Source organism: Pinus tabuliformis, chromosome 6 (genome assembly GCF_031772625.1).
Source record: "Pinus tabuliformis cultivar Carrire ecotype Pingquan chromosome 6, CPIR1, whole genome shotgun sequence".
NCBI classification, from domain to species: Eukaryota; Viridiplantae; Streptophyta; class Pinopsida; order Pinales; family Pinaceae; genus Pinus; species Pinus tabuliformis.
The window spans coordinates 295,391,609-295,411,247 of NC_142292.1; the positions used below are offsets into that span (position 1 = coordinate 295,391,609).

Genomic DNA, 19,639 nt, shown 5'->3' on the forward strand with positions numbered 1-19,639 from the left:
TTTCAACATTGTCAAGACAAACCCATTCTACCAGCCTATGTTTGATGATGTCGTTGTCGTTGGCCCAGGGTACAAAGCCCCCACCTTTGCAGAATTGAGAGGGCCTCTTCTTCAAGATGAAAATACTTATTGCACTGCTAGATTGGCGGAGTTTAGGGCATCATGGGAACACATTGGATGCACAGTCATGTTAGATGGTTGGACTGACCAGAAGGGTAGGACCCTTCTTAAGTTCTTGGTTAGTTGTCCCAAGGGGACAATGTTTATGAAATCTGTTGATGCATCTGCACACATTAATGATGCACGTTTATTATGTGAGCTGTTGGACATATTCATTCAGGAAGTAGGCCCAAGCAATGTTGTCCAAGTCATAACGGACAATGCTGCAAATTATGTTGCAGCTGGCAAGATGCTTATGGAGAGGTATTCTAACTTGTTTTGGACACCTTGCGCTCCTCATTGCATTGACTTGATGTTGGAGGATATAGGTAAGATTCCTATTGTGAGGGATATTGTTGAATCATCCAAGAGCATAACAAAATTTATATATAATCATGCATCTGTGCTTAGCTTGATGAGAAGATTCACCAACAGCAAAGAGTTGGTGCGTCCTGCCATTACACGATTTGCCACTACTTTCATATCTCTTCAGTCTCTGTTGAATTCTATGTGGGATGTGAAGAGCATGTTTCTCTCAGCGGATTGGCGTTCTTTATCTATTAGCCGCAAACCGGAGGGAGAAGGCATATGCAGACTAGTTTCATATGATCAGAGCTTTTGGGCAGGAGTAGAGGAGGTGTGTGCCATTTCAAAACCTTTGGTAAGGGTGGTTGGTTGATGGAGACAAGCCCCCAATGGGCTACTATTTGTATGAGGCCATGGATAGGGCCAAAGAAGCCATTCGTGCTTATTATGCAGATAAGGGAGACGAGGGGTTAGAGAAACAACAGGTCATATGGAGAGTGATTGATCAGCGATGGAACAATACCCTCCATCGCCTCATTCATGCTGCAGGTGTCTACCTCAACCCTGCATTTTCTTACACTTGTGGTTTCAGATTTGATGCCGAAGTGATGGATGGATTCTTCACTTGTGTCGAGAGGATGGTGTCATCTGAGCAAGAACGTGAGGAGATCTCTAAAGAAATGGAGGTTTATAAGATGGGAGGTGGCACATTTGGTTTTAACATGGCTATTAAGAATAGGATGACCAAAATGCCAGGTAAGCTTCAGTTTGTTTCAAACTTTCAAGTTTAGAATTTCAATTTTTTTATTTTTTTATGTTTCTCATTTTTCTTTTAACTTGTAGATGCTTGATGAACAAGCTATGGTGCTAGAGTACCCCATCTCCAAAAGCTTGCCATTCGAGTGCTCAGCCAGACATGCAGTTCCTTTGGGTGTGAGCACAATTGGAGTGTATTTGACAAAATACACTCCAAAAAGCGCAACAAGTAAAAAGATTTCAAATTAAATTTTTTGAATTCATTTGATTAATTTTAATATTTAAATTTTCTAATTACTAATTTACAATCTATGACCCTAATACAAATTGGAGTCCCAACACCTCAATGACATGGTCTACGTCTACTACAATCTTTGATTGTGGGTGAGACAGCTTCAGAAACCTACTGATGTGGAAGCCATCTCATTGGACAATATTGATACCACCTCTTCATGACGAGTCGAGACTGAAAGGCCGATCATGGACTCAATCCCGGATTGGTTAGGTGTGGATCTAGAGGATGTAGCAGTTGCAGAGGACGGAGAGCCAGAGATAGAGGAGGAGGAGCAACATCAGGGTCAGGAGATAGTAGCAAAGCTAGATGAGGATGCTGAGGAGGAGGTGACACCATCTAGGATGGGCAGCAACAACAGCATAGCACAGAGGCCACCTCTTCCATCGGCTTCTAGAGGACAATTGAGTCCATTTGATTTTGTATCCCCAAGGGCAGGGCCTTCTTTCTCTAGAGGAAAAGGAAAAGCCATTCCCTATACCCGTAAAAGGGGAAGAGGATCTCAGTGACTGATTACTTGATGACTTTTAGATAACTCATGATATACATTTATTATATTTTTTGTTGATATTTTGACTCTTGAGAGTTGAGACTCAAACAAGACTCAAAATTCAGGAGTTGATTCACTATTTTGATATGTGATGTAGCACTATACTTCATATACATAATATATATTAGCTTTCTTTACATGTTTATGTGGAAATGCATTTATTTGATGTTGTGGATACTCTAGATGTTAAAAAAAATAAAAAGAAATGAATAATTTTGTGTTTTTTTAATTTTGCCGACTTTTTCAAAAAACTCCCGACTTTGCCGAGTTTTTCAACTTTTGGATCCTTGCCGAATTAATCCCGACTTCGACTTTTTCCACATTGGTAGAGATAGTGCCGAAGAACCAGCGCAGAGGCAGAGGAGGCTACGCAGAGCCAGCAGGAGCCACGCAGAGGGCCAGAGTGACTGCGCAGAGGCTAGCAAGGCCTACGTGAGTGACGCAGAGAGCCAGAGAGCCAGTGCAAAGCAGCAGAAGGCTGACGCAGTAGGCCAAGTATCGACGCAAAGCCTCAGAGAAGAGTTGGAGAGATCTTTGTGGTGCAGACTTGCTGAATATCTGCTTCCGAAGAGAGGTATTACTACTAGATAGATATCTTTGTTGGGTGAGCCAGTTTGGCACCCTAGTTGTACTCAAGAAAGTTGCTTAATATTAAAACCCTCAGAACTGTTGCACCAGTTTTCCCAAGTTGGGTTTTTCAGGGACGATTGTCCAAAAATAACGGTGTCCCTTGTGTGTTTGTTTGTTAAGAATTTCTAACGGGTTAAACTCAGAAATTTCAACATAATAAACCTAGCAGAAGTACCTCTATCCGGAGACAGATATTTTGACAATTCCAGTAACTGGATGATCAAACCCCATAGATGACAATTGTTGTTCCCAGTGTTGGGCAGCGAAGGTTGCTCCAAGCTCTGCGCTGGAACTGCGTCACCTCCACGAGGAGCTGTGTCACCCTCCCAGTGAGCCTCCTTTGCTCAGAAGTCGATATGTTGAACTGATGCTCTCTCTGCCCCACAGAAAACCCCAGCGCTGCCTCTAAGGGACTACATCAGCCCCTCCAACTTTTGCATCACCCTCTCTGGAGTTGTGTTGTCTCTCCTGATGTTGCTTTGCCTCTTTGCTATGTATCCTCTGCCTTGGACTGAAGTCCCTCTGCCGAGCTGCCCCTCACTGCAACTCAGATCACTTAGCTCAACTTTCTCAGCAAACCATGCCCCAGAAAAATCGAACTCTTTGATCTCTTGGTGTATCTTCAACTAACCCTCAAGCCTCCTCTTATACTTTTCATGTTGATGAATCAACGACCAAGATTAAGTCCCTAATCAACGGCTAAGATTAAAACATACTTGATCCTCGTCACTTAGAAGTTTCTCACCCATATTTTTATTAATACCCATTAAGATTTTTATTTTCCTAAGTTTTGACTTAGGAACCCATTAAAAATATTAATTATTTTAATAACTCCTCATTCGGGTGGAATTTCTCGAAATGATTTTTGGGTTGTGGAGATCTCATGTGTTCTAGCCCCTCCACAAAATTTTGGAGCTAGAGTGCATTTGATGCTACCCAAAATCAACACTCCCTCTTATCGAGGAATGTGCTCTAGTAACACTTATGTGTTGTTGATGCTTGGCCTGCTACCCTTCATCCACTGCACTGCTGCATCCTGTACTGTTGCCCATGACACTGCCACTGTCACTGCTACATCTGTACTACAGCTCCCTCTCAAAATGCTCCCTCATGATTCCCATAGCACTGCCACCGCTAACTATTGCACTGCAACTCAGTTACTAAGAAGTAAGTAACTGAAACTTCACCCAACACTGACATGCTGGTCAGTCTAGGTGCCTCCTGATGCTGAAGCTATCTCTGCTGGCTGCTGCTAATATGCGCTCACCCTCTGCTGCTACTGCACAGCTGCAAACCGCTTTGTGCCTCTCGCACTACTACAACATCCACTTCGCTGCTTCAAACTCTGGCACTCTAACAATGCCATTGTCGCTCCATCACACCTTGCTCGAACCGACTGCCATCATTCTGCTACTGTCATTAAGGGCTCTCGTAGCCATATGTGATCCAAGAGTTTGGGCACCTCAAGGATCCTTCCCTTCCATGCAGTCCTCTCGATTACAACTCCATGTCGCCCCACCTCTTCTCTAGAGGTTCATGAACACTCATGGCACAATTGTCATCCTCGCCTTCCTTGTCCACTTTCGCTAGAGCAGCCTTTGATTAGGAACCCTCCTCCTTGCCCTCCTTCGGGGGCACTGAGTGGCATAATGTCCGAGTTCCCCACAATTGAAGTATCTGACCTTGGTTAGGTCCTTCTTCTTTCTCTTCTGTTGCCCTTGTTGTCCCGATGATGCGCGAGTTGCATCCTCCTCCTCCTCCTTCTTGACTCGGGCTCCCTTGCCTCTACTCCCTGTCTTGGTCAATCTCCTGAGCTCTTCTTGTCGAAGAGCTTCCCACATCTCCTCCAACTGGGGAGAGTCGCTCTGCCCAAGTTACTTTGGACAAAAGTCAACCAGTCCTCGATGAATGCATTTAGGGCAGTCTTGACCATGAACTCAGGATCTGGTGTAGACCCCACGGAAGTCAACTGGTCGTGAATCCCTTGCAACTCGAGAAGGGGTCGATCTCCTCTCCCTTTTGCATCTGATACTGCCTCAACTGATTTTCTAATAGCATCTTCCGTTGGACGAAAGAGCCCTGGTACAAGGTAGTCAGCGCCTCCCACATCTCCCTAGTTGTTTCCTTCTCAGCAATATGTGGTACTACATGATCTTTGACCCCGTCTAGGATCATGCACTTGGCCTTAGCCTGGGCCTCCTCGTACTTCTTCATTGGATCAACGTCGATCAGAACAGCAACTACCTTCAAGGCATAGTCCTTGATGCGATGTTTGTCTAGGATTGCCATGATCCTGGCATTCCAGATGACAAAATCGGATGCTCTATCAAATCTGTCTTGATCCCTCAACACATTCATTGCCATCTCTGCTCAAAAATAGGATTGGTTCTCTTCTCCCTCTCCTGCTGTCACTCTAGCAAGACTTGGATCTGTATTTCTTTGGTGTAAGAAACCCTCTAAGGAACAAGCTCCTCTAGACTCCTTCTGAGTCATGATTTCCTTCACAGAAATCCTCTCGCTAACTATCGAATCACTTCCTCTCCAATCCTCCTTCACTGTTGCAACCCGGATCTAGATTTCTTGGCTAGAAATTTGTCAAGTCAGTGATTCCCTCTACCTTGGCTCTGTCTCCACAAACACTGTTCTACACCAACAGGAACAGCATCCCACCAGCTCCTCAAATCAAAATATGCTCTGCTCCCTTAGCCCCAACAACTGAAGAACCTGAGCCCTTGGTGCAATCACTGCGTGAGTTGGATCAACTCCTCCTGGTCACTGCGTCAATCCTTCCTAGCTCAGAAAGATGATGCGGCACTGTGTGAGCCTGATCTGCCCCCCCTCTGCTTCTGCGCTGGCCTAGATCGCTGACGCAGCTACTGCATGGGCTCCTCCTAGCCACTGCGTCACCCTCACCTGGCTCAAAGTGCTGACGCAGGCACTGCGTGAGCCTCTGTGTCACCTTTTCTGTATTGTGTCACTCCTTCTGTGTCTTTGGCTCTGGAACAGCACTGTCACTCGGGACAGATGCTTTTCTGTTGCAAATTCTCCGGATTTCTTGGTTGGTGTCTTCAATCTCCTATGATCTACAATTCTCTGATACCATGTGAAAATTTCTAAATCTACACATCATAAATCCTACTGCAATAACTGGTTTATCATATCCTACTTGTTCTTTACATTCAACAAGTTATTTAATTACTTAAACAATGATGAAAAACATTATTGCAGCCTATGCATACATACAAATCATGAACTGAAATAAACTGAGACAATCACACAAGGGACACCGTTATTTTTGGACAATCGTCCCCGGAAAACCCAATTCGGGAAAACTAGTGCATCATATAGAGGGTTTGTAAATTATGCATATTTTTGAATACAACTAGGGTGCCAAATCCGGCTCACCCAACAGAGAATAAACCTAGCAGAAGTACCTCTATCTGGAGACAGATATTTGACAATTCCAACTACTGGATGATCAATCATCAAACCCCACAAATGACAATTATTGTTCCCAGTGTTGGGCAACGATGGATGCTTCAAGCTCTGCACTGGAACTGTGTCACCTCCTCTAGGAGCTGCATCACCCTCCCAGTGAGCCTCCCTTGCTCAGAAGTCGATATGCTGAATTGATGTTCTCTCTAAGGGACTGCGTCAGCCCCTCCAACTTCTGCATCACCCTCTCTAGAGCTGCGATGTCTCTCTTGCTGTTGCTTTGTCTCTCTGCTATGTATCTTCGGCCTTGGACTGAAGTCCCTCTGTCGAATTGCCCCTCTCACTGCAACTTAGATCACTTAGCTCGACTTTCTCAACAAACCATGCCCCAGAAAAATCGGACTCTTTGATCTCTTGGTGTATCTCCAACTGACCCTCAAGCCTCCTCTTATACTTTTTCGGTTGATGAATTAACAGCCGAGATTAGGTTCCTAATCAATGGATAAGATTAAAACAGACTTGATCCTCGTCACTTAGAAGTTTATCACCCATATTCTTATTAATACCCATTAATATTTTTATTTTCCTAAGTTTTTACTTAGGAACCCATTAAAAATATTAATAATTTTAATAACTCCTCATCTGGGTGGAATTTCTCAAAACGGTTTCTGGGTTCTGGAGATCTCATGTGTTCTAGCCCCTCCACAAAATTTTGGAGCTAGAGCACATCCGATGCTACCCAAAATCAACATTATCCTCTAGGAACATTCATTCATTCTTTATCCAATGAGTTACACATGCAAAAAATCTCCAATAGTTTCATTGATTCCACTAATTCGCATTAATTAGGGCACATTATTTCACCGAAAGAAAATAATTCCATGCATTAGACATCCACAAACAAAAATATAGCATTATATTGCACTTACAAGAGAAAGAAGAATATTACCATCCACAATTTTGCCAATAAGAAGCTCCAAGAGAGATAGCAAAATCTTTCCACACATCAAAATGCATTTATTCATCCAAAATCATTCCTTAATTGCAGGTTTGAATTCTTTAGAAATAGATATCCCAAATCCAAGTGATTATGATTTGCAAAATAATAAATCTATTGGTGACGAGCCCAACAAATAGCTCCAATGACAAATGATAATCCTCTCAAGGAGGCCGAAATGATAAAGCAACAGTGCAAATGGGACGTTGGAAGGCTTAGACAAGTCCTCCATGTGCCAAATCGAAGAGGAGGGCCCTCATGAAGATGACCAAGGGGTTGGCCCCTTGGTTTCTAAACAAAACACTATGGTGCCCCAAACAGTTGTGGGGGAACAATGAATGGTCTCATGGGTCTTCAACTGGATCAATGTGTCGATATTCCATCCATAAGGGCTAGAATGATGATACAAGCCTTCCCATGTCTCTCTAGGTGAGACAATACCTCATCTAGGCTCTGGATCATATGCCAAGTGTGTGGTGCAAGTATCTAATCGATTGGGCAATGTGGTCCAAGGGCATCATCATCTTTGTATAAGTGGGGCACGAGCAAGCCATTTGTGGTGTTGGAGGATCCCATGGTATGGCACTTTATGCTTTGTTGTGGAGGAGGCCCATGGCTCTCAACGCTCACCCTACAAGTGCCATTATGACCCTTTGGAGGTCTTGGATCCTATATAGGGAGGCCAAGCCCAAGATGAAGACCTACTTGCGCAATCCTATATAAGATCCAATGCGTCTCCTTGCCTTCCAATACAAAAATTCATTAGTGCAATTAAGTAAATGAGCTTACAAATCGGTGAACCAAGTGGACACTTCATAGTGGCATGCCCTTCCATAATGGGCTTTAGAATGTACATGTGTCCCCAAGCTCAAGAAGGAGGTTAATAAATGACCCTATTAAGTGGTCTCAACCTCTAAGGGAGTGACAGGGCCATGGTACCTCAATCAAATGGCAGGTGTCATGTAAATTAATGGTGGAACGAAGTGGGGTAGCAAGGGAAGGCTCCAAGCAACATGCCATGGTACAAGGGTAGCTATAATGAAAGAAGCCCACACATGGGTGTATAGATGTAGGAGGGAGAAATCATGGTACATGAGTTACCTTAGCCTTTGTTTTTCCACCCTTCTTCGCATTCCTTTTTCCTTTTATTGAACTTTTTTCTTATAACTGCTTGGGGCTCTAGGAAATGAGAGCATGATGTGAATGATATAGCAGTGAATACCCCCTTAAGGTTGGGTAGTTCATCATTTGCCAAGGGTTGGAACAATCATTGGTTCCATTATGATGATGGGGGCTCATACAGGGGCCTTAGGAACCAGGGTGATGGCCATGATAAGGGGTAGAGCTCATGTTTGGCTTTTGCCCATGTGCTAAATTTTTATGTCTCGGCCATCTTTTGCATTTTATCGTACATTTCGTGTTGTAAGTGGCCAAATTGTGCTTTTAACTTTCTTTTTAGCTTGCATCAACCTCCGGGGCATCGTTCTAGACCCGACCCAAAGTGTGGACAAGGGAAGGGGGAGGCTAACTCCTTGTGGACCCAATGGACACATGTGGACCTAGATGGGAAATATGTGAAAAGGCGTTATAATGAGCGGGGGGGAGTGATGTATGTTGTGTCAGGGTTTCCCATGTAGTTCCACTCTTAAAGCTAGTAGCCACTAGAGGAGATCCCACAGGACTAGGATATAAGAGTAACCACCAAATTGGACAAGGGAACAAGAGCCCATTCATTCCGTTGAATCCCCCCACTAATCCATGTCTAGATGTGTCCATGATAAGTAAGCAAAAATACCCAATTACATATTGAAAGCCATACCTTCGGGGTTGGAAGGCCCATCTTCAAACATGTGATCATAACAGATGGGTGAGGGCACATAATGGCTGGCTCAAATGGTGGAGAATGGTGGCACATCGAGCTATCTGGTGGCTGTAAGGGGGTGCTGGCTACTAGCTAAAGACAATCTAGGAGAAAAATTTCTCCTATGGTGTCACCCACTAGTGGTGGTGACAAGCCTCTTCCTAAGAACGAACTTGTATAGCATGCCACATATTCAATTTTGCAAATCTTTGAAGGATCAAGATTCCCATGTAGATCACCTAACACCTACATGGTAAGTCACCAAACACCTAAGGCCCTATTCGTATTCCCACCTACATTTCCTTGGGGTTGAAATTGATTCTGCTGCTGCGTCAACAGATAAATACTTTCTTGCCCTTTGTCTCTCTCTAGATTTTCATTCTATTATGTAAAGCAGTTTGGGAGTGAATAAGGTCAACAAACAACTGTCACTCAAGAGTCTTACGGTGTCTTGAACTAGGTCAGTTGTATTCATAGTCCTAGGCTTCATCTTTTCCCGCGGTAGTTGCTTGAGTGGAACCCATAGGATCAGCTTTGGATGAGATCATGGTCTCCTCAATCTTTACCTACACAATCATGTGCTTCTTCCATAGTATTATGAAATTTGTCCCTGAGCATAAGGCCAAACTATCCGCCATAGGAACTAGTGTAGTGAAAGACAATAGCATCATCCTTCGGCTTGATTCTCTCTAGAATCATATCGACAAGATTTCTAAACCCATCGTCAAACTCTTTCACAATATCACTCTCCTTTTCATTGCTTTTGTGGAGCTAGGACAAAAAGCATTCTACCATCTTTATGCAAAACCCAACATTTCATGAAGGCCACATGAAAAGGAGAGCTTCCCATGTTGAGGATCGCATAAGGCAAGTTTTTGAGAGGTGTTGTACATACAAAATTTCATTAATTACTAAGAAGTCTATTTTTGGGTAGATCATGAAAAGTTGTTGGGCCATACTATTTCGAAGGAAGGGATTCACATCGACCTGCAAGAGTGGATGCCATAAAGAAGATCCCTCTCTTAGAAAATATAAAAGCCATGTAGTCCTTTTTCAGTAAGATAAACTTCATCAAGAGGCTTATTCGAATTTTGCTAAAATTGTGAAACCTTTATCCAATTTGCTGAAGAAAGATATCAAATTTGAATGGGATGAGGATAGCAGTAATGCTTTTAGAAAGATCAAAGAAGAAATCACATCCCCTCTCATCTTGTGAGTTCTCATTACTCAAAGGACTTTATTTTATTCTCATTTTCTTTTGAAGATATCAATGTTGGAGTGCTCCTGCAAAAAAATAATGATAATATGTAGCAGCTTATAGCCTTTATGAGCAAGAGCCTTAGGGGCTTTGAACATAAATACTACCATGGAGAAACAAGTGTACACTTTGGTTCAATCCCTCAGATTTTACAACTTACGTAGGCTATCTAGGTTAATAGCTTATGTCCCTCACTTTGCTGTGAAAGATGTTCTGATGCAACAAGATTGTTCAGGCACCAGAGGAAAGTGGGAACATACAAGAATATGATTTGTTGATTAAACCCACAATATTAGTGAAGGGACAAGACTTTGCAATAATGTTGGCTGAGGAAACAAGAAAGCCTTAGGTCTTAATTTCATTGATATAATTTCCGCAATGATCGAGGAGCTAGAGAGAGATGAATGGTACATGAATATTATATATTTCCTCAAAACTTTCTCATGCCCTAATCACATAATTGGGCATAAGAGATCTTAGACTTCATGCTGCAAAGTATTGTTTTATCGCGGATGGTCTAGGATGGAGGGACCTTGATGGCCTTATCCTGAGATGTGTGAGCAAGGAGAAATCTAAGAAAATTATGGAGTTCCATTCTGGGTCATGTGGGGGTCACTTTGCTGCTCGTACCATATTGCATAAGATACTAAGAGCAGGATACTATTGATCCACCATGTCCGTTGATGTGCATGCTTTTGTGAAAATGTGCCAATCATGTCAGTTTTCACTGGGAAGAAGCATTTAGCCGCCTTGTCATTGCAGCCAGTGATGGTAGAGGCACCCTTTCAGCAATGTTCAAAGATAACTCCAACAATGGCCATAAATGGATCTTGACAGCAAGTGATGATTTTACTAGAGAGGTTGAGGCCATTCCCATGAAGAAAGCTATTGAAAAGGTACTCATTGACTTTATTGAAGAAAAAAACATCACAAGGTTTGGTGTGTTGGTGAAGATCAAGACTGATAATCCTAAAGCTTTTGGTTCCACTGAGGTGTCCATGCTTTGTTTCAACTATGGAATTATATCGTCCCATTCATTAAATTATTACCCACAAGGTAATGGATTGGTTGAGTCAACCAATAAGAATCTTATGACAATTATTAAAAAAGTAATGGGTTACAAGAGAACCTAGCATAGTAAAATAAAATATGCCCTATGGGCACACAAAATCACCAAGAAGCAGGCCAACAATATGAGCCCATTTCAGCTTCTATACAGGTTGGATGTCAAGTTACATTCCCACTCAAAGATTCCCGTGTACCAATTGTTGCAGCACATTGCCTTTGACCAGAGTGCACTACTGTTACAAATCAGTCAATTGATAGAACTTGATGAAAACTGCAGGAGAGCCTTTGATAAATTCATTGAGAGCGAAGGAATCCCAAAGGCCACCTTCGACAAGAGCATGTGAAAGATTATTTGAAATTGGGGACTTGGTCTTGATGTGGAATAAATGGAAGGAAAATGCCAGAATGCATGGGAAATTCTAAAGTTTGTGGCATCCTGCTTTCATGATATATAGAAATGCAGAATTCATTCTTTCTATCTGAGTCATTTGAATAGTGACAGGTTACCCTTGCCCATGAATATGCATATTCGAAAGTTGTACTATCCAAGTGGTGACTATTTGCTCTGCTATATATATATATATATATATATAGCAGAACAAATAGTCACCACTTGGATATACCCCTTCGACAAGAGAGTGCATGAAAGATTTGAAATTGGGGACTTGGTCTTGATGTAGAATAAATGGGAGGAAAAGCACATAATGCATGGGAAATTCAAAAGTCTGTGGCTTGGTCCTTTCATGATATATAGAAAATCCAGAATTAATTCTTTCTATCTGAGTCAGTTGAATGGTGACAGGTTACCCTTTCTATCTGAGCCAAGTTGTACTATCCATGTGTGTGTGTGTATTATAACAGGAAAAAATGATAATAATAAATAAATACTCATTCAAACATCAATCAGATTGTTTTTTTCCAGGTATCAAGATGTTTTCAGTTTTTTGCTTATTTTACAATTATCATTCATTTTATCTGGTTTGTGTTCGCTATATTTTGATTACTTTTTGACAAATATATTCAGGGTCATAGTATCACCCTGCTTTGTCTATTCAATCTATTTTTGTGTGCATGAGTAGTTATTGATAGAGATTCTGGAGTCCTTTTATCCTCCCCCGGAGTACACATCCCCAAGTTAGAGCCACTATTACCAATTTACCACCCATTCAACATTTGGGCCTACATGGGCATTCTTTCATATTTGTGTGATTAGTTCACTAAGTCAAAGAAAGGGGAACCCCTCGTAAAGCTTACATCATGCATATTGTAAAATGTATTTGCAACTGCAATAGCCAAAGAGGTCATAAGGGTCCCAGAAGGAGTATTTCAATGTAATGCTATCATGCTCAGCTAAGAAGGGGTGCCCATCTCATTGGGGCCCACCAAAATAATAATTTTGACTTTATTTTTGTCATCGAAAAAGAATGGCATGGCTATATTTTTAGGGCCCTACAGAAAATGTGCTTATTGTAATATTTTCAGCCTTAGAAGGCACACTTTCTAGTGGACCCAACTTCTAGAAAACCCAGGCCCCATTTTCCATTAATATAGTTGTCAGAAATTGACTACAGGGGGGGTTAGAAGTTGGGATTATTTACTCAGCTCGCCCTGCCATTGTTTTGATTGTTGGAAGACTGAGTACTGGATTATTCTTCTGATTCTCTAAGAGAACCTTTCCGTTTTTAGTCTGGTGCTATGGTTTCACTTGAGGCTGAGTTTGCTGTTGCTACACTGAACTAGTTCACCTTGGGATTTTCTCAGCAAATGGCTATGGAACTCTAAAAAGAAACTGGTAATATCCATCCAATATGTATCTGATATTTATCATTTGAGATGCCTTTTCTATTGTATTATTGTTTATCTATACTGAAATATAATGTCAACTGGCTTCATGACAGATCTTTGTTTTATGACCTGCCCTTGTTTATTTTTGCAAAAGTATTTGGGTTAGGAAATCTGGGTTACTAGAAAGTCAAGGATAGGAGTGTATCAGGTTTGTACTACTCAGTTAGTGCACCTTCTTCACCAAAGCAAGCTTCCCAGCCATCCATAGCTTGACCTCATTCATCCAATATCAAAAGGCACTGGTACTCTGTCTTTCAGCCACCAAAATTCTTATTTCACCAACTCTTTCTTTGGCAGGAGACTTGGTTCCGTTTACCATATAAATTATTAAGTCTGCTGCCCCTTCTAAGCGAGTGCTCCATTTCTTCTTAGAAAATATCAAGAGTGTTGACCTTTATCTCTAAGAACTCTGTTCTGCTGGTGCCAAAGACCCCATACACCTTCCTGGATAAGGCACTAGTACCCACCTCTTTCAGCCACAATTTTTCTCTTAGAACTTGTTGTATTTGTTTCTTGAAGGCAGTTCTTGGTTGTGAAACTGTGTCGAGAAACCAACTCAACCAACTTTAGGTCCGAGCAGGTCTTCAAACCAGAGGGGGGCTCCCTCAAGTGTTACGAGGCTTTTAATGCTGTTCACTGTCACTGAACAACAACCTATGAAGCACAATGGCCAGATCTAGGGTTTGTTGTATAAGTGGTTGCTAATGAGTTACAAATCCCTGCTTAACAAATAAGGCCTAGTCAAAGTGCCAACGTTCAGCTATGACAGAAAAACATAGCTAGAAAGGTTTTGATAGAGGAATAGAGGATAAATTAGATAATCAAGTATCCTCCCTGAATACCTAATCATCTAACAAGAACAAAAACGTATAGAAGAACCTCTATAGTGAACACAAATACATTCAAGTATAGCATAGAAGCAACAATCTAATGATTTTTGGGTGACCAATTAAATAGACTGTTCAATCTTCTACTAAGTAAAGAAAATAACATTGCATTAGGGATGTCAGGGAGGCTGATACTCAGCCTAGCTCTTCCCAATGTCTTACACTACCTCAAATATATGCAGAAAAGATTATGTAATTATAGGAAATGGCATACATAAGAAACAAATTATGTCATTAACTGGAGCCAGAAGCACTTGATTAAAAGCTTTGTAATAGCAAACTTTACAAAAATATGAGGGTCCTTCTGGGCTCAAAAGCCAGCCCCTCTACATTACAAATGAAACAATATATGAAAAAATACATCAAGATAACTGTGTTCTGGAATAAAAATCTAACTAATAAACTAAAATCAAATATTATCTTCAATTTGTTGCAGGAAATCTGAAACTGATAGAAAGTTTTCTGCCTCCAAATCCGGAAATGATCCTTTGACTGCTGATATTATACCTTCCAGTCTAAATGAAGTGCTGATATTATGTTTGAATTGTTCCTGAAAATCTGCCCGACTCCCATTAAATGAACCTTTGACTGCCAAGTATTCTAATTTTCTGCCTGGACATCTGGAATATATTCCTTACAATCTGCAATAATCTAGTTGACTGATTCTTTTAATAGAATTGATTAATCCTCTATATTTTGATCAAATCCTTTGATGATTCAATTTGCCTTAATTATCCTTGAAGTTCTTAACCGTTGCCGTAAAATTTGAAAATGATTTGGAAATCATTAATTTTCTCACTCTTCAATTTTCAGAAATATCAACCTTAAAATATTTGAGAATAAATATTTTGATAGAATATTTCCCAAATATTTTTTGACTTGTAAAGTCATATTTCTATACTTAGAAAATAATTTCTGCCTGTGGTCTTTGAAAAACCATGTCTCCTATAGAAAACCATGTCTTGTTTTGCCCTGATTTCAAATTGGTGGGCAGGGCCTTTTAACTTTGATTTTTATTTTTTTATTTTTTATTTTTATTTAATTGACTTTTAATTCTAAATCTAATTAATATAACCCTAATTAATTTCTTAACTTTAATTAATATTAATCATTCTAATATATATATATATATATATATATATATATTTGATTTTTTGTTTTTCTGAATTTATTTTTATTTGAAATGCTGATTGAGACTGTGTAGAAAATGGATTAGAATTTAGAAGACAAGGTTAATGAGCTAAGGCCAAAAATTTTTAACTGTAACATTTTGCCAAGAAAATGTTACAACAGAACTATTCTTTTCAGTAGCAAACCCATGATGCTCCACTATATATCTCTGAAGTCTGCTTCCCCTTTCAACTCAGCGCACCCCCTTTTTCTCATAGCCATTTACTTCGTGTGCTGACAATAGTATTTTCCCTCTTCTCTGTTGGTGCGTAAAGGCATTAAGTCCCTTGCAACACAGGCTGTGTATAAGGAGTCTCAAGAGCATTTCAAAAGAGAAAAGAAAAAACTAGCCATTTGAAATATTTGTAAGACTGTTGAAACTTGAAACATGATCATTGAAGGAATAGTTTGCATGCAAACTATTTGAAGAAATATTTGTATAAATCCCTTTACATTTGCTCAGCATCCTTCACTTCCTCAACATTGTATATTGATTATAAGTTTGCAATTGAAAGCTGGAAAGTATTTCTTATGCCTATTAACCAAGATATATGAATTCCAAGCACAAACATTCAAGATCTGGGTTGAAATCTCATAATTCAAAGTTTTGGTTTTAGACCATATACAAACTGTTTGTCAAAATGTATGAGTGAGGACCTTCAGTATTTTTTATGATAACCTTTCAACCTAATGTTGAATATTTTTCCTGAAATGGAATGGTGAACTCAAAGCTCTGTTTTGCCTAGGAAATTGAAAATTTATCTGAACCCTTACTTTGCTACTTGTTTTTGGCATTTAACTGTTATGAATAAATATATAGGAAATAATGTAAATGATAATAATTAATAATGATTAGTTAACTAGTAATTAGGTTGAAGATTCATGTCTAAATGAGACATGACTCTCCATGAAGAGGCACCTGCATAGTATATAAGCAGACCTCTCATTCTCATTGTATCATCATCTTATTCAGACATTTAATATATAATATTTGTATCTCAATGGAGATCCTCATATTCCAAGTCTTCTGGAGTAATTAATCTGAAGAAGGAACTTTGTTCACTTCATTAACATTAAAAGGATAGCCATACTACGTGTAAAGAAGCTTTAATCTACCCACTGTTAAAACAGAGTATCTCTTGAATGTTTATCTCATCTTATTGTTAGCAATATTTTAAGACTTGCTTACCTTACCCAAGCGCTTGTATAAGGCTCTTCATTCTGGGTGCTGGGTCATTATTGAAGCAAGTGTCAAACACACATTTTGATTTGAGTGACCCCAGTTGTCCGTAATAGCTTGCTCATTCGCTGCCTGGTTAGATTCTCAATATTAAGGCTGTAATTGCAGATCTGTTGCTCTGTTAAATACCTCTAGAAGTTTGCATGTATGTCGTGTCTAAAAGAAATTTCTTTAATGTATGAAATAGCTTTTCAAAGTATACCTGAACCTTGCAATCGACGCCTTTATCAGCAGAGCTGCTTTGATGATTCAGATCTGGTTGCATAAATTTTTTATACAAAGAAATTATCAGAACTTCACGTGTGACCAGATTTTTTTATTCCTGGGCAATTATTCTTAGTTCAAAATAATATAAAAAATTCTGTTTCCTGCAACTCTTAACCTACTCCATTAGCCCTGTTTGCTTGCTGTCCCACATATCCTACAAATGCACCAACTCTATATTCTGGTGACTCTGTTTATGGTCTGTCTGAAACACATGCCTTCTTGCAATAATAGCTATATTATATTGAGCCCTCCTAGCAATTGTTTAAGATGGTATTGTCTTAAAACACACTCACATGCAAACAGAGAAATCCTATGTTGGGAAGCCTCCCTTTAGGTGACCTGTATTCATCTAAGAAGAGTGGGAAGTGGGAGCCTAGGTAACAGTGGTTTCCTTTCAGAGTTTTCCTTGTTTTATCCTGTGTTTACCTTGCATATCCAGTGAGGCTAATCGAGTGGTAACACCTCACACTGCTGTAGGAAAAATATGTCTGTCTGGGAAACAGTGATTTATAATTCCAAATGACAGTGACAATAAATACTGAAATTATATGTTGAAAGGATCTATGATATTATTCTCACATTTACTTTTTCACCAATTTACAGGGTGATATGCGTGCATTAGAGGACTTGACATATGACAAGAGGCGGGAATTTATATCCAAGCATATGCTGCCCACAGATGTGCCCTTAGTTTCATTCCACACAGAAGTTAGTATAGCTCCTGGAGTCATGGCTACCATGTCCCATATAGCACATGCAGAACTTCCATGGTTTTCTCTACCATCTACCAACACAAACTCTGAGGAGGCAGCTAGTCAAAGGACAAAGGTTCCTGTTGCTGTTCCTGTCGCAGCAGCCATGGCTATGTGTGCAATGCATCTTCAGCTAAGATATGGTGAGAAAAGTGATGGCCTTGTTACTAGGAAGGATGCAGAGGTTCCTGGATCTGTAGTTGTACGACCAGACAGAAAGCTAGATCATGCATGGATGGTCTATTCTTCCATAACAAAGGATACCACAGAATCTAATGCATCTCAGATGTGTGAAGCTTTATTGGCTTTGCTTGTGGAGATCAGTCAGAGAAAGAGTGGATCTGTTGCGGATAAATTTGTAAAATGAACTTTGAGTTAAAAGTGTTGTTGTCATTATTATCAAATGCTTTATGTGACACTATTATGCCCATGATTTTTTAATATATTCAATGTTCATCCTTCTCTTGTCGCTGTTGAATTGTATTTTGAATAAGGTCCTCTTCTTAGTTTGTGGATTGAGTAAAAAGAAATTATAGTTGCTTTGTCTGGTCAGTTTTTGTAGTTTTGCTATTATCTCATCCTCAGGGTGACTACTAATCTTTGGCAATACATTATTGCTATTGCCTCTATCATGTCTGGACTCTATTTCATCCTTTCTTTGTATGTGATCCTTCTTCAATGCTATATTCTTAGTGTAAAATAAGGTCAGTGCTGGGCCGGGCTCAAGAATATAGTAGCCCAACAACTGTTGTCCATTTGAATAATTGGAGACAACTTATATTAACACTGACCTGATTTTTGTCATTTGAATCACTGACAGATTAGTTTTCTTTAATAACTGCTTGATTGGGAAAAGCTAAAGTAGTATTTACGAAATTTGCAATTATATTTGCCTATTCATTATCATAGGGAATGTTTCAACTGAACTGAACCTCGGGTGAGGCTGTTTAAAAGAAAAAGAACTGTCACCTCCTGAGCTCCTCTTACTTTGGGTTGGTTCTCACCAACACGAGGGGGGTATCCCTATCACCTGTTTATGACCTGCAGATTGAATCAGTGTGAGTAAAAAAGATCAACAAGTAGGTAAAACACCAAAAAGATTACAGTAACAACTTTAGGGAAAGATCTGGAAACCAGTGCCTTTCATCAGGTCATAGGGCCGAATAAGAGCTAGAGCAAATGCTGTTTGAAGGCGGAGAATTCAAGTGAGTCATCCATGTTAGAGGAATATTACTGGGTCACAATGTTTTCAGCCGTACAACAAATGCCTAGACAAAACCCTAACCTAGTTATTGAAACCTAATTGTAGACAAATTGTTAGCGTCAAGGATAAGCACATAATAATGTCAGTGGAACCAGAGGAGGTAAACACAGTATTATGAAATTAACTTAACTGGATTAAACAAGAGAGTTGTAATCATTCATTAGCAGTGAACAATAAATACATGAGAAGATAAATAATTTTAGACCAAGTACTCGAGCTTTATTTATACCAGAGTTTTAGGCAGTTACAAGTATATCATATTCTGATTCTCTACTTCAGTGATCGAATCCTCCAGTATCCAACCTCCATACAATAGAAACCCACCACTAGACAACCTTCTTATCCTCGCATTATTCACTTGTCTGGTAGCTAACATTTCTGATGTATGCACTGTGCATACGGCCTCACAATGAAATGTGACATCCTGAAGGTCTTGTTTGCATTATTGCATGTTTCACAAGCCACTGCTACCATTAAATCATACCAAGCACTGTTGTTTACTTCGCTGCAAGAACTGTTGTTTAGCTTACTGCATGGAGAGGCCTACAGATACATCAAGAGTGAACTTTCCTCTTTGCCACTTTGAACTAAATCCTGAAGATGAGCAAGACCTTGTGAACTCTCCTCTATGCCACTTTGAACTAAATCCTGAAGATGAGCAAGACCTTGTGAACTCTCCTCTATGCCACTTTGAACTGAATCCTGAAGATGAGCAAGACCTCATAGAAATAGTGATTATCTAGAAACTAGTGAACAAGTTTGCTCTCCACCCAAATTACACATCAATTTCAAGTTGTGCAATTTCCTGTATGAGTCAACTGAGAGTATACATGGATAGCTTTGGAGTGAAATTCAAATGCATGATAATATATCCACCAGTACAAAATAACAAAATCTTCGTC

At 40.0% G+C, this 19,639-nt stretch overlaps 1 protein-coding gene across 3 annotated transcripts in view; it reads left to right on the forward strand.

Moving 5' to 3' along the window:
• LOC149258492 (alpha/beta-Hydrolases superfamily protein) overlaps positions 1 to 17,935 on the forward strand; it is a 323,185-nt gene extending 305,250 nt beyond the window's left edge. For all 3 annotated transcript variants that reach the window (XM_089415429.1, XM_089415431.1, XM_089415433.1), the window contains one exon: positions 17,325 to 17,935. In XM_089415429.1, the coding sequence (XP_089271555.1) occupies positions 17,325 to 17,840 (516 nt within the window). In that variant the 3' untranslated portion in view covers positions 17,841 to 17,935. The remainder of the gene's footprint in view (positions 1 to 17,324) is intronic.
• Positions 17,936 to 19,639: the final 1,704 nt, after the last annotated feature.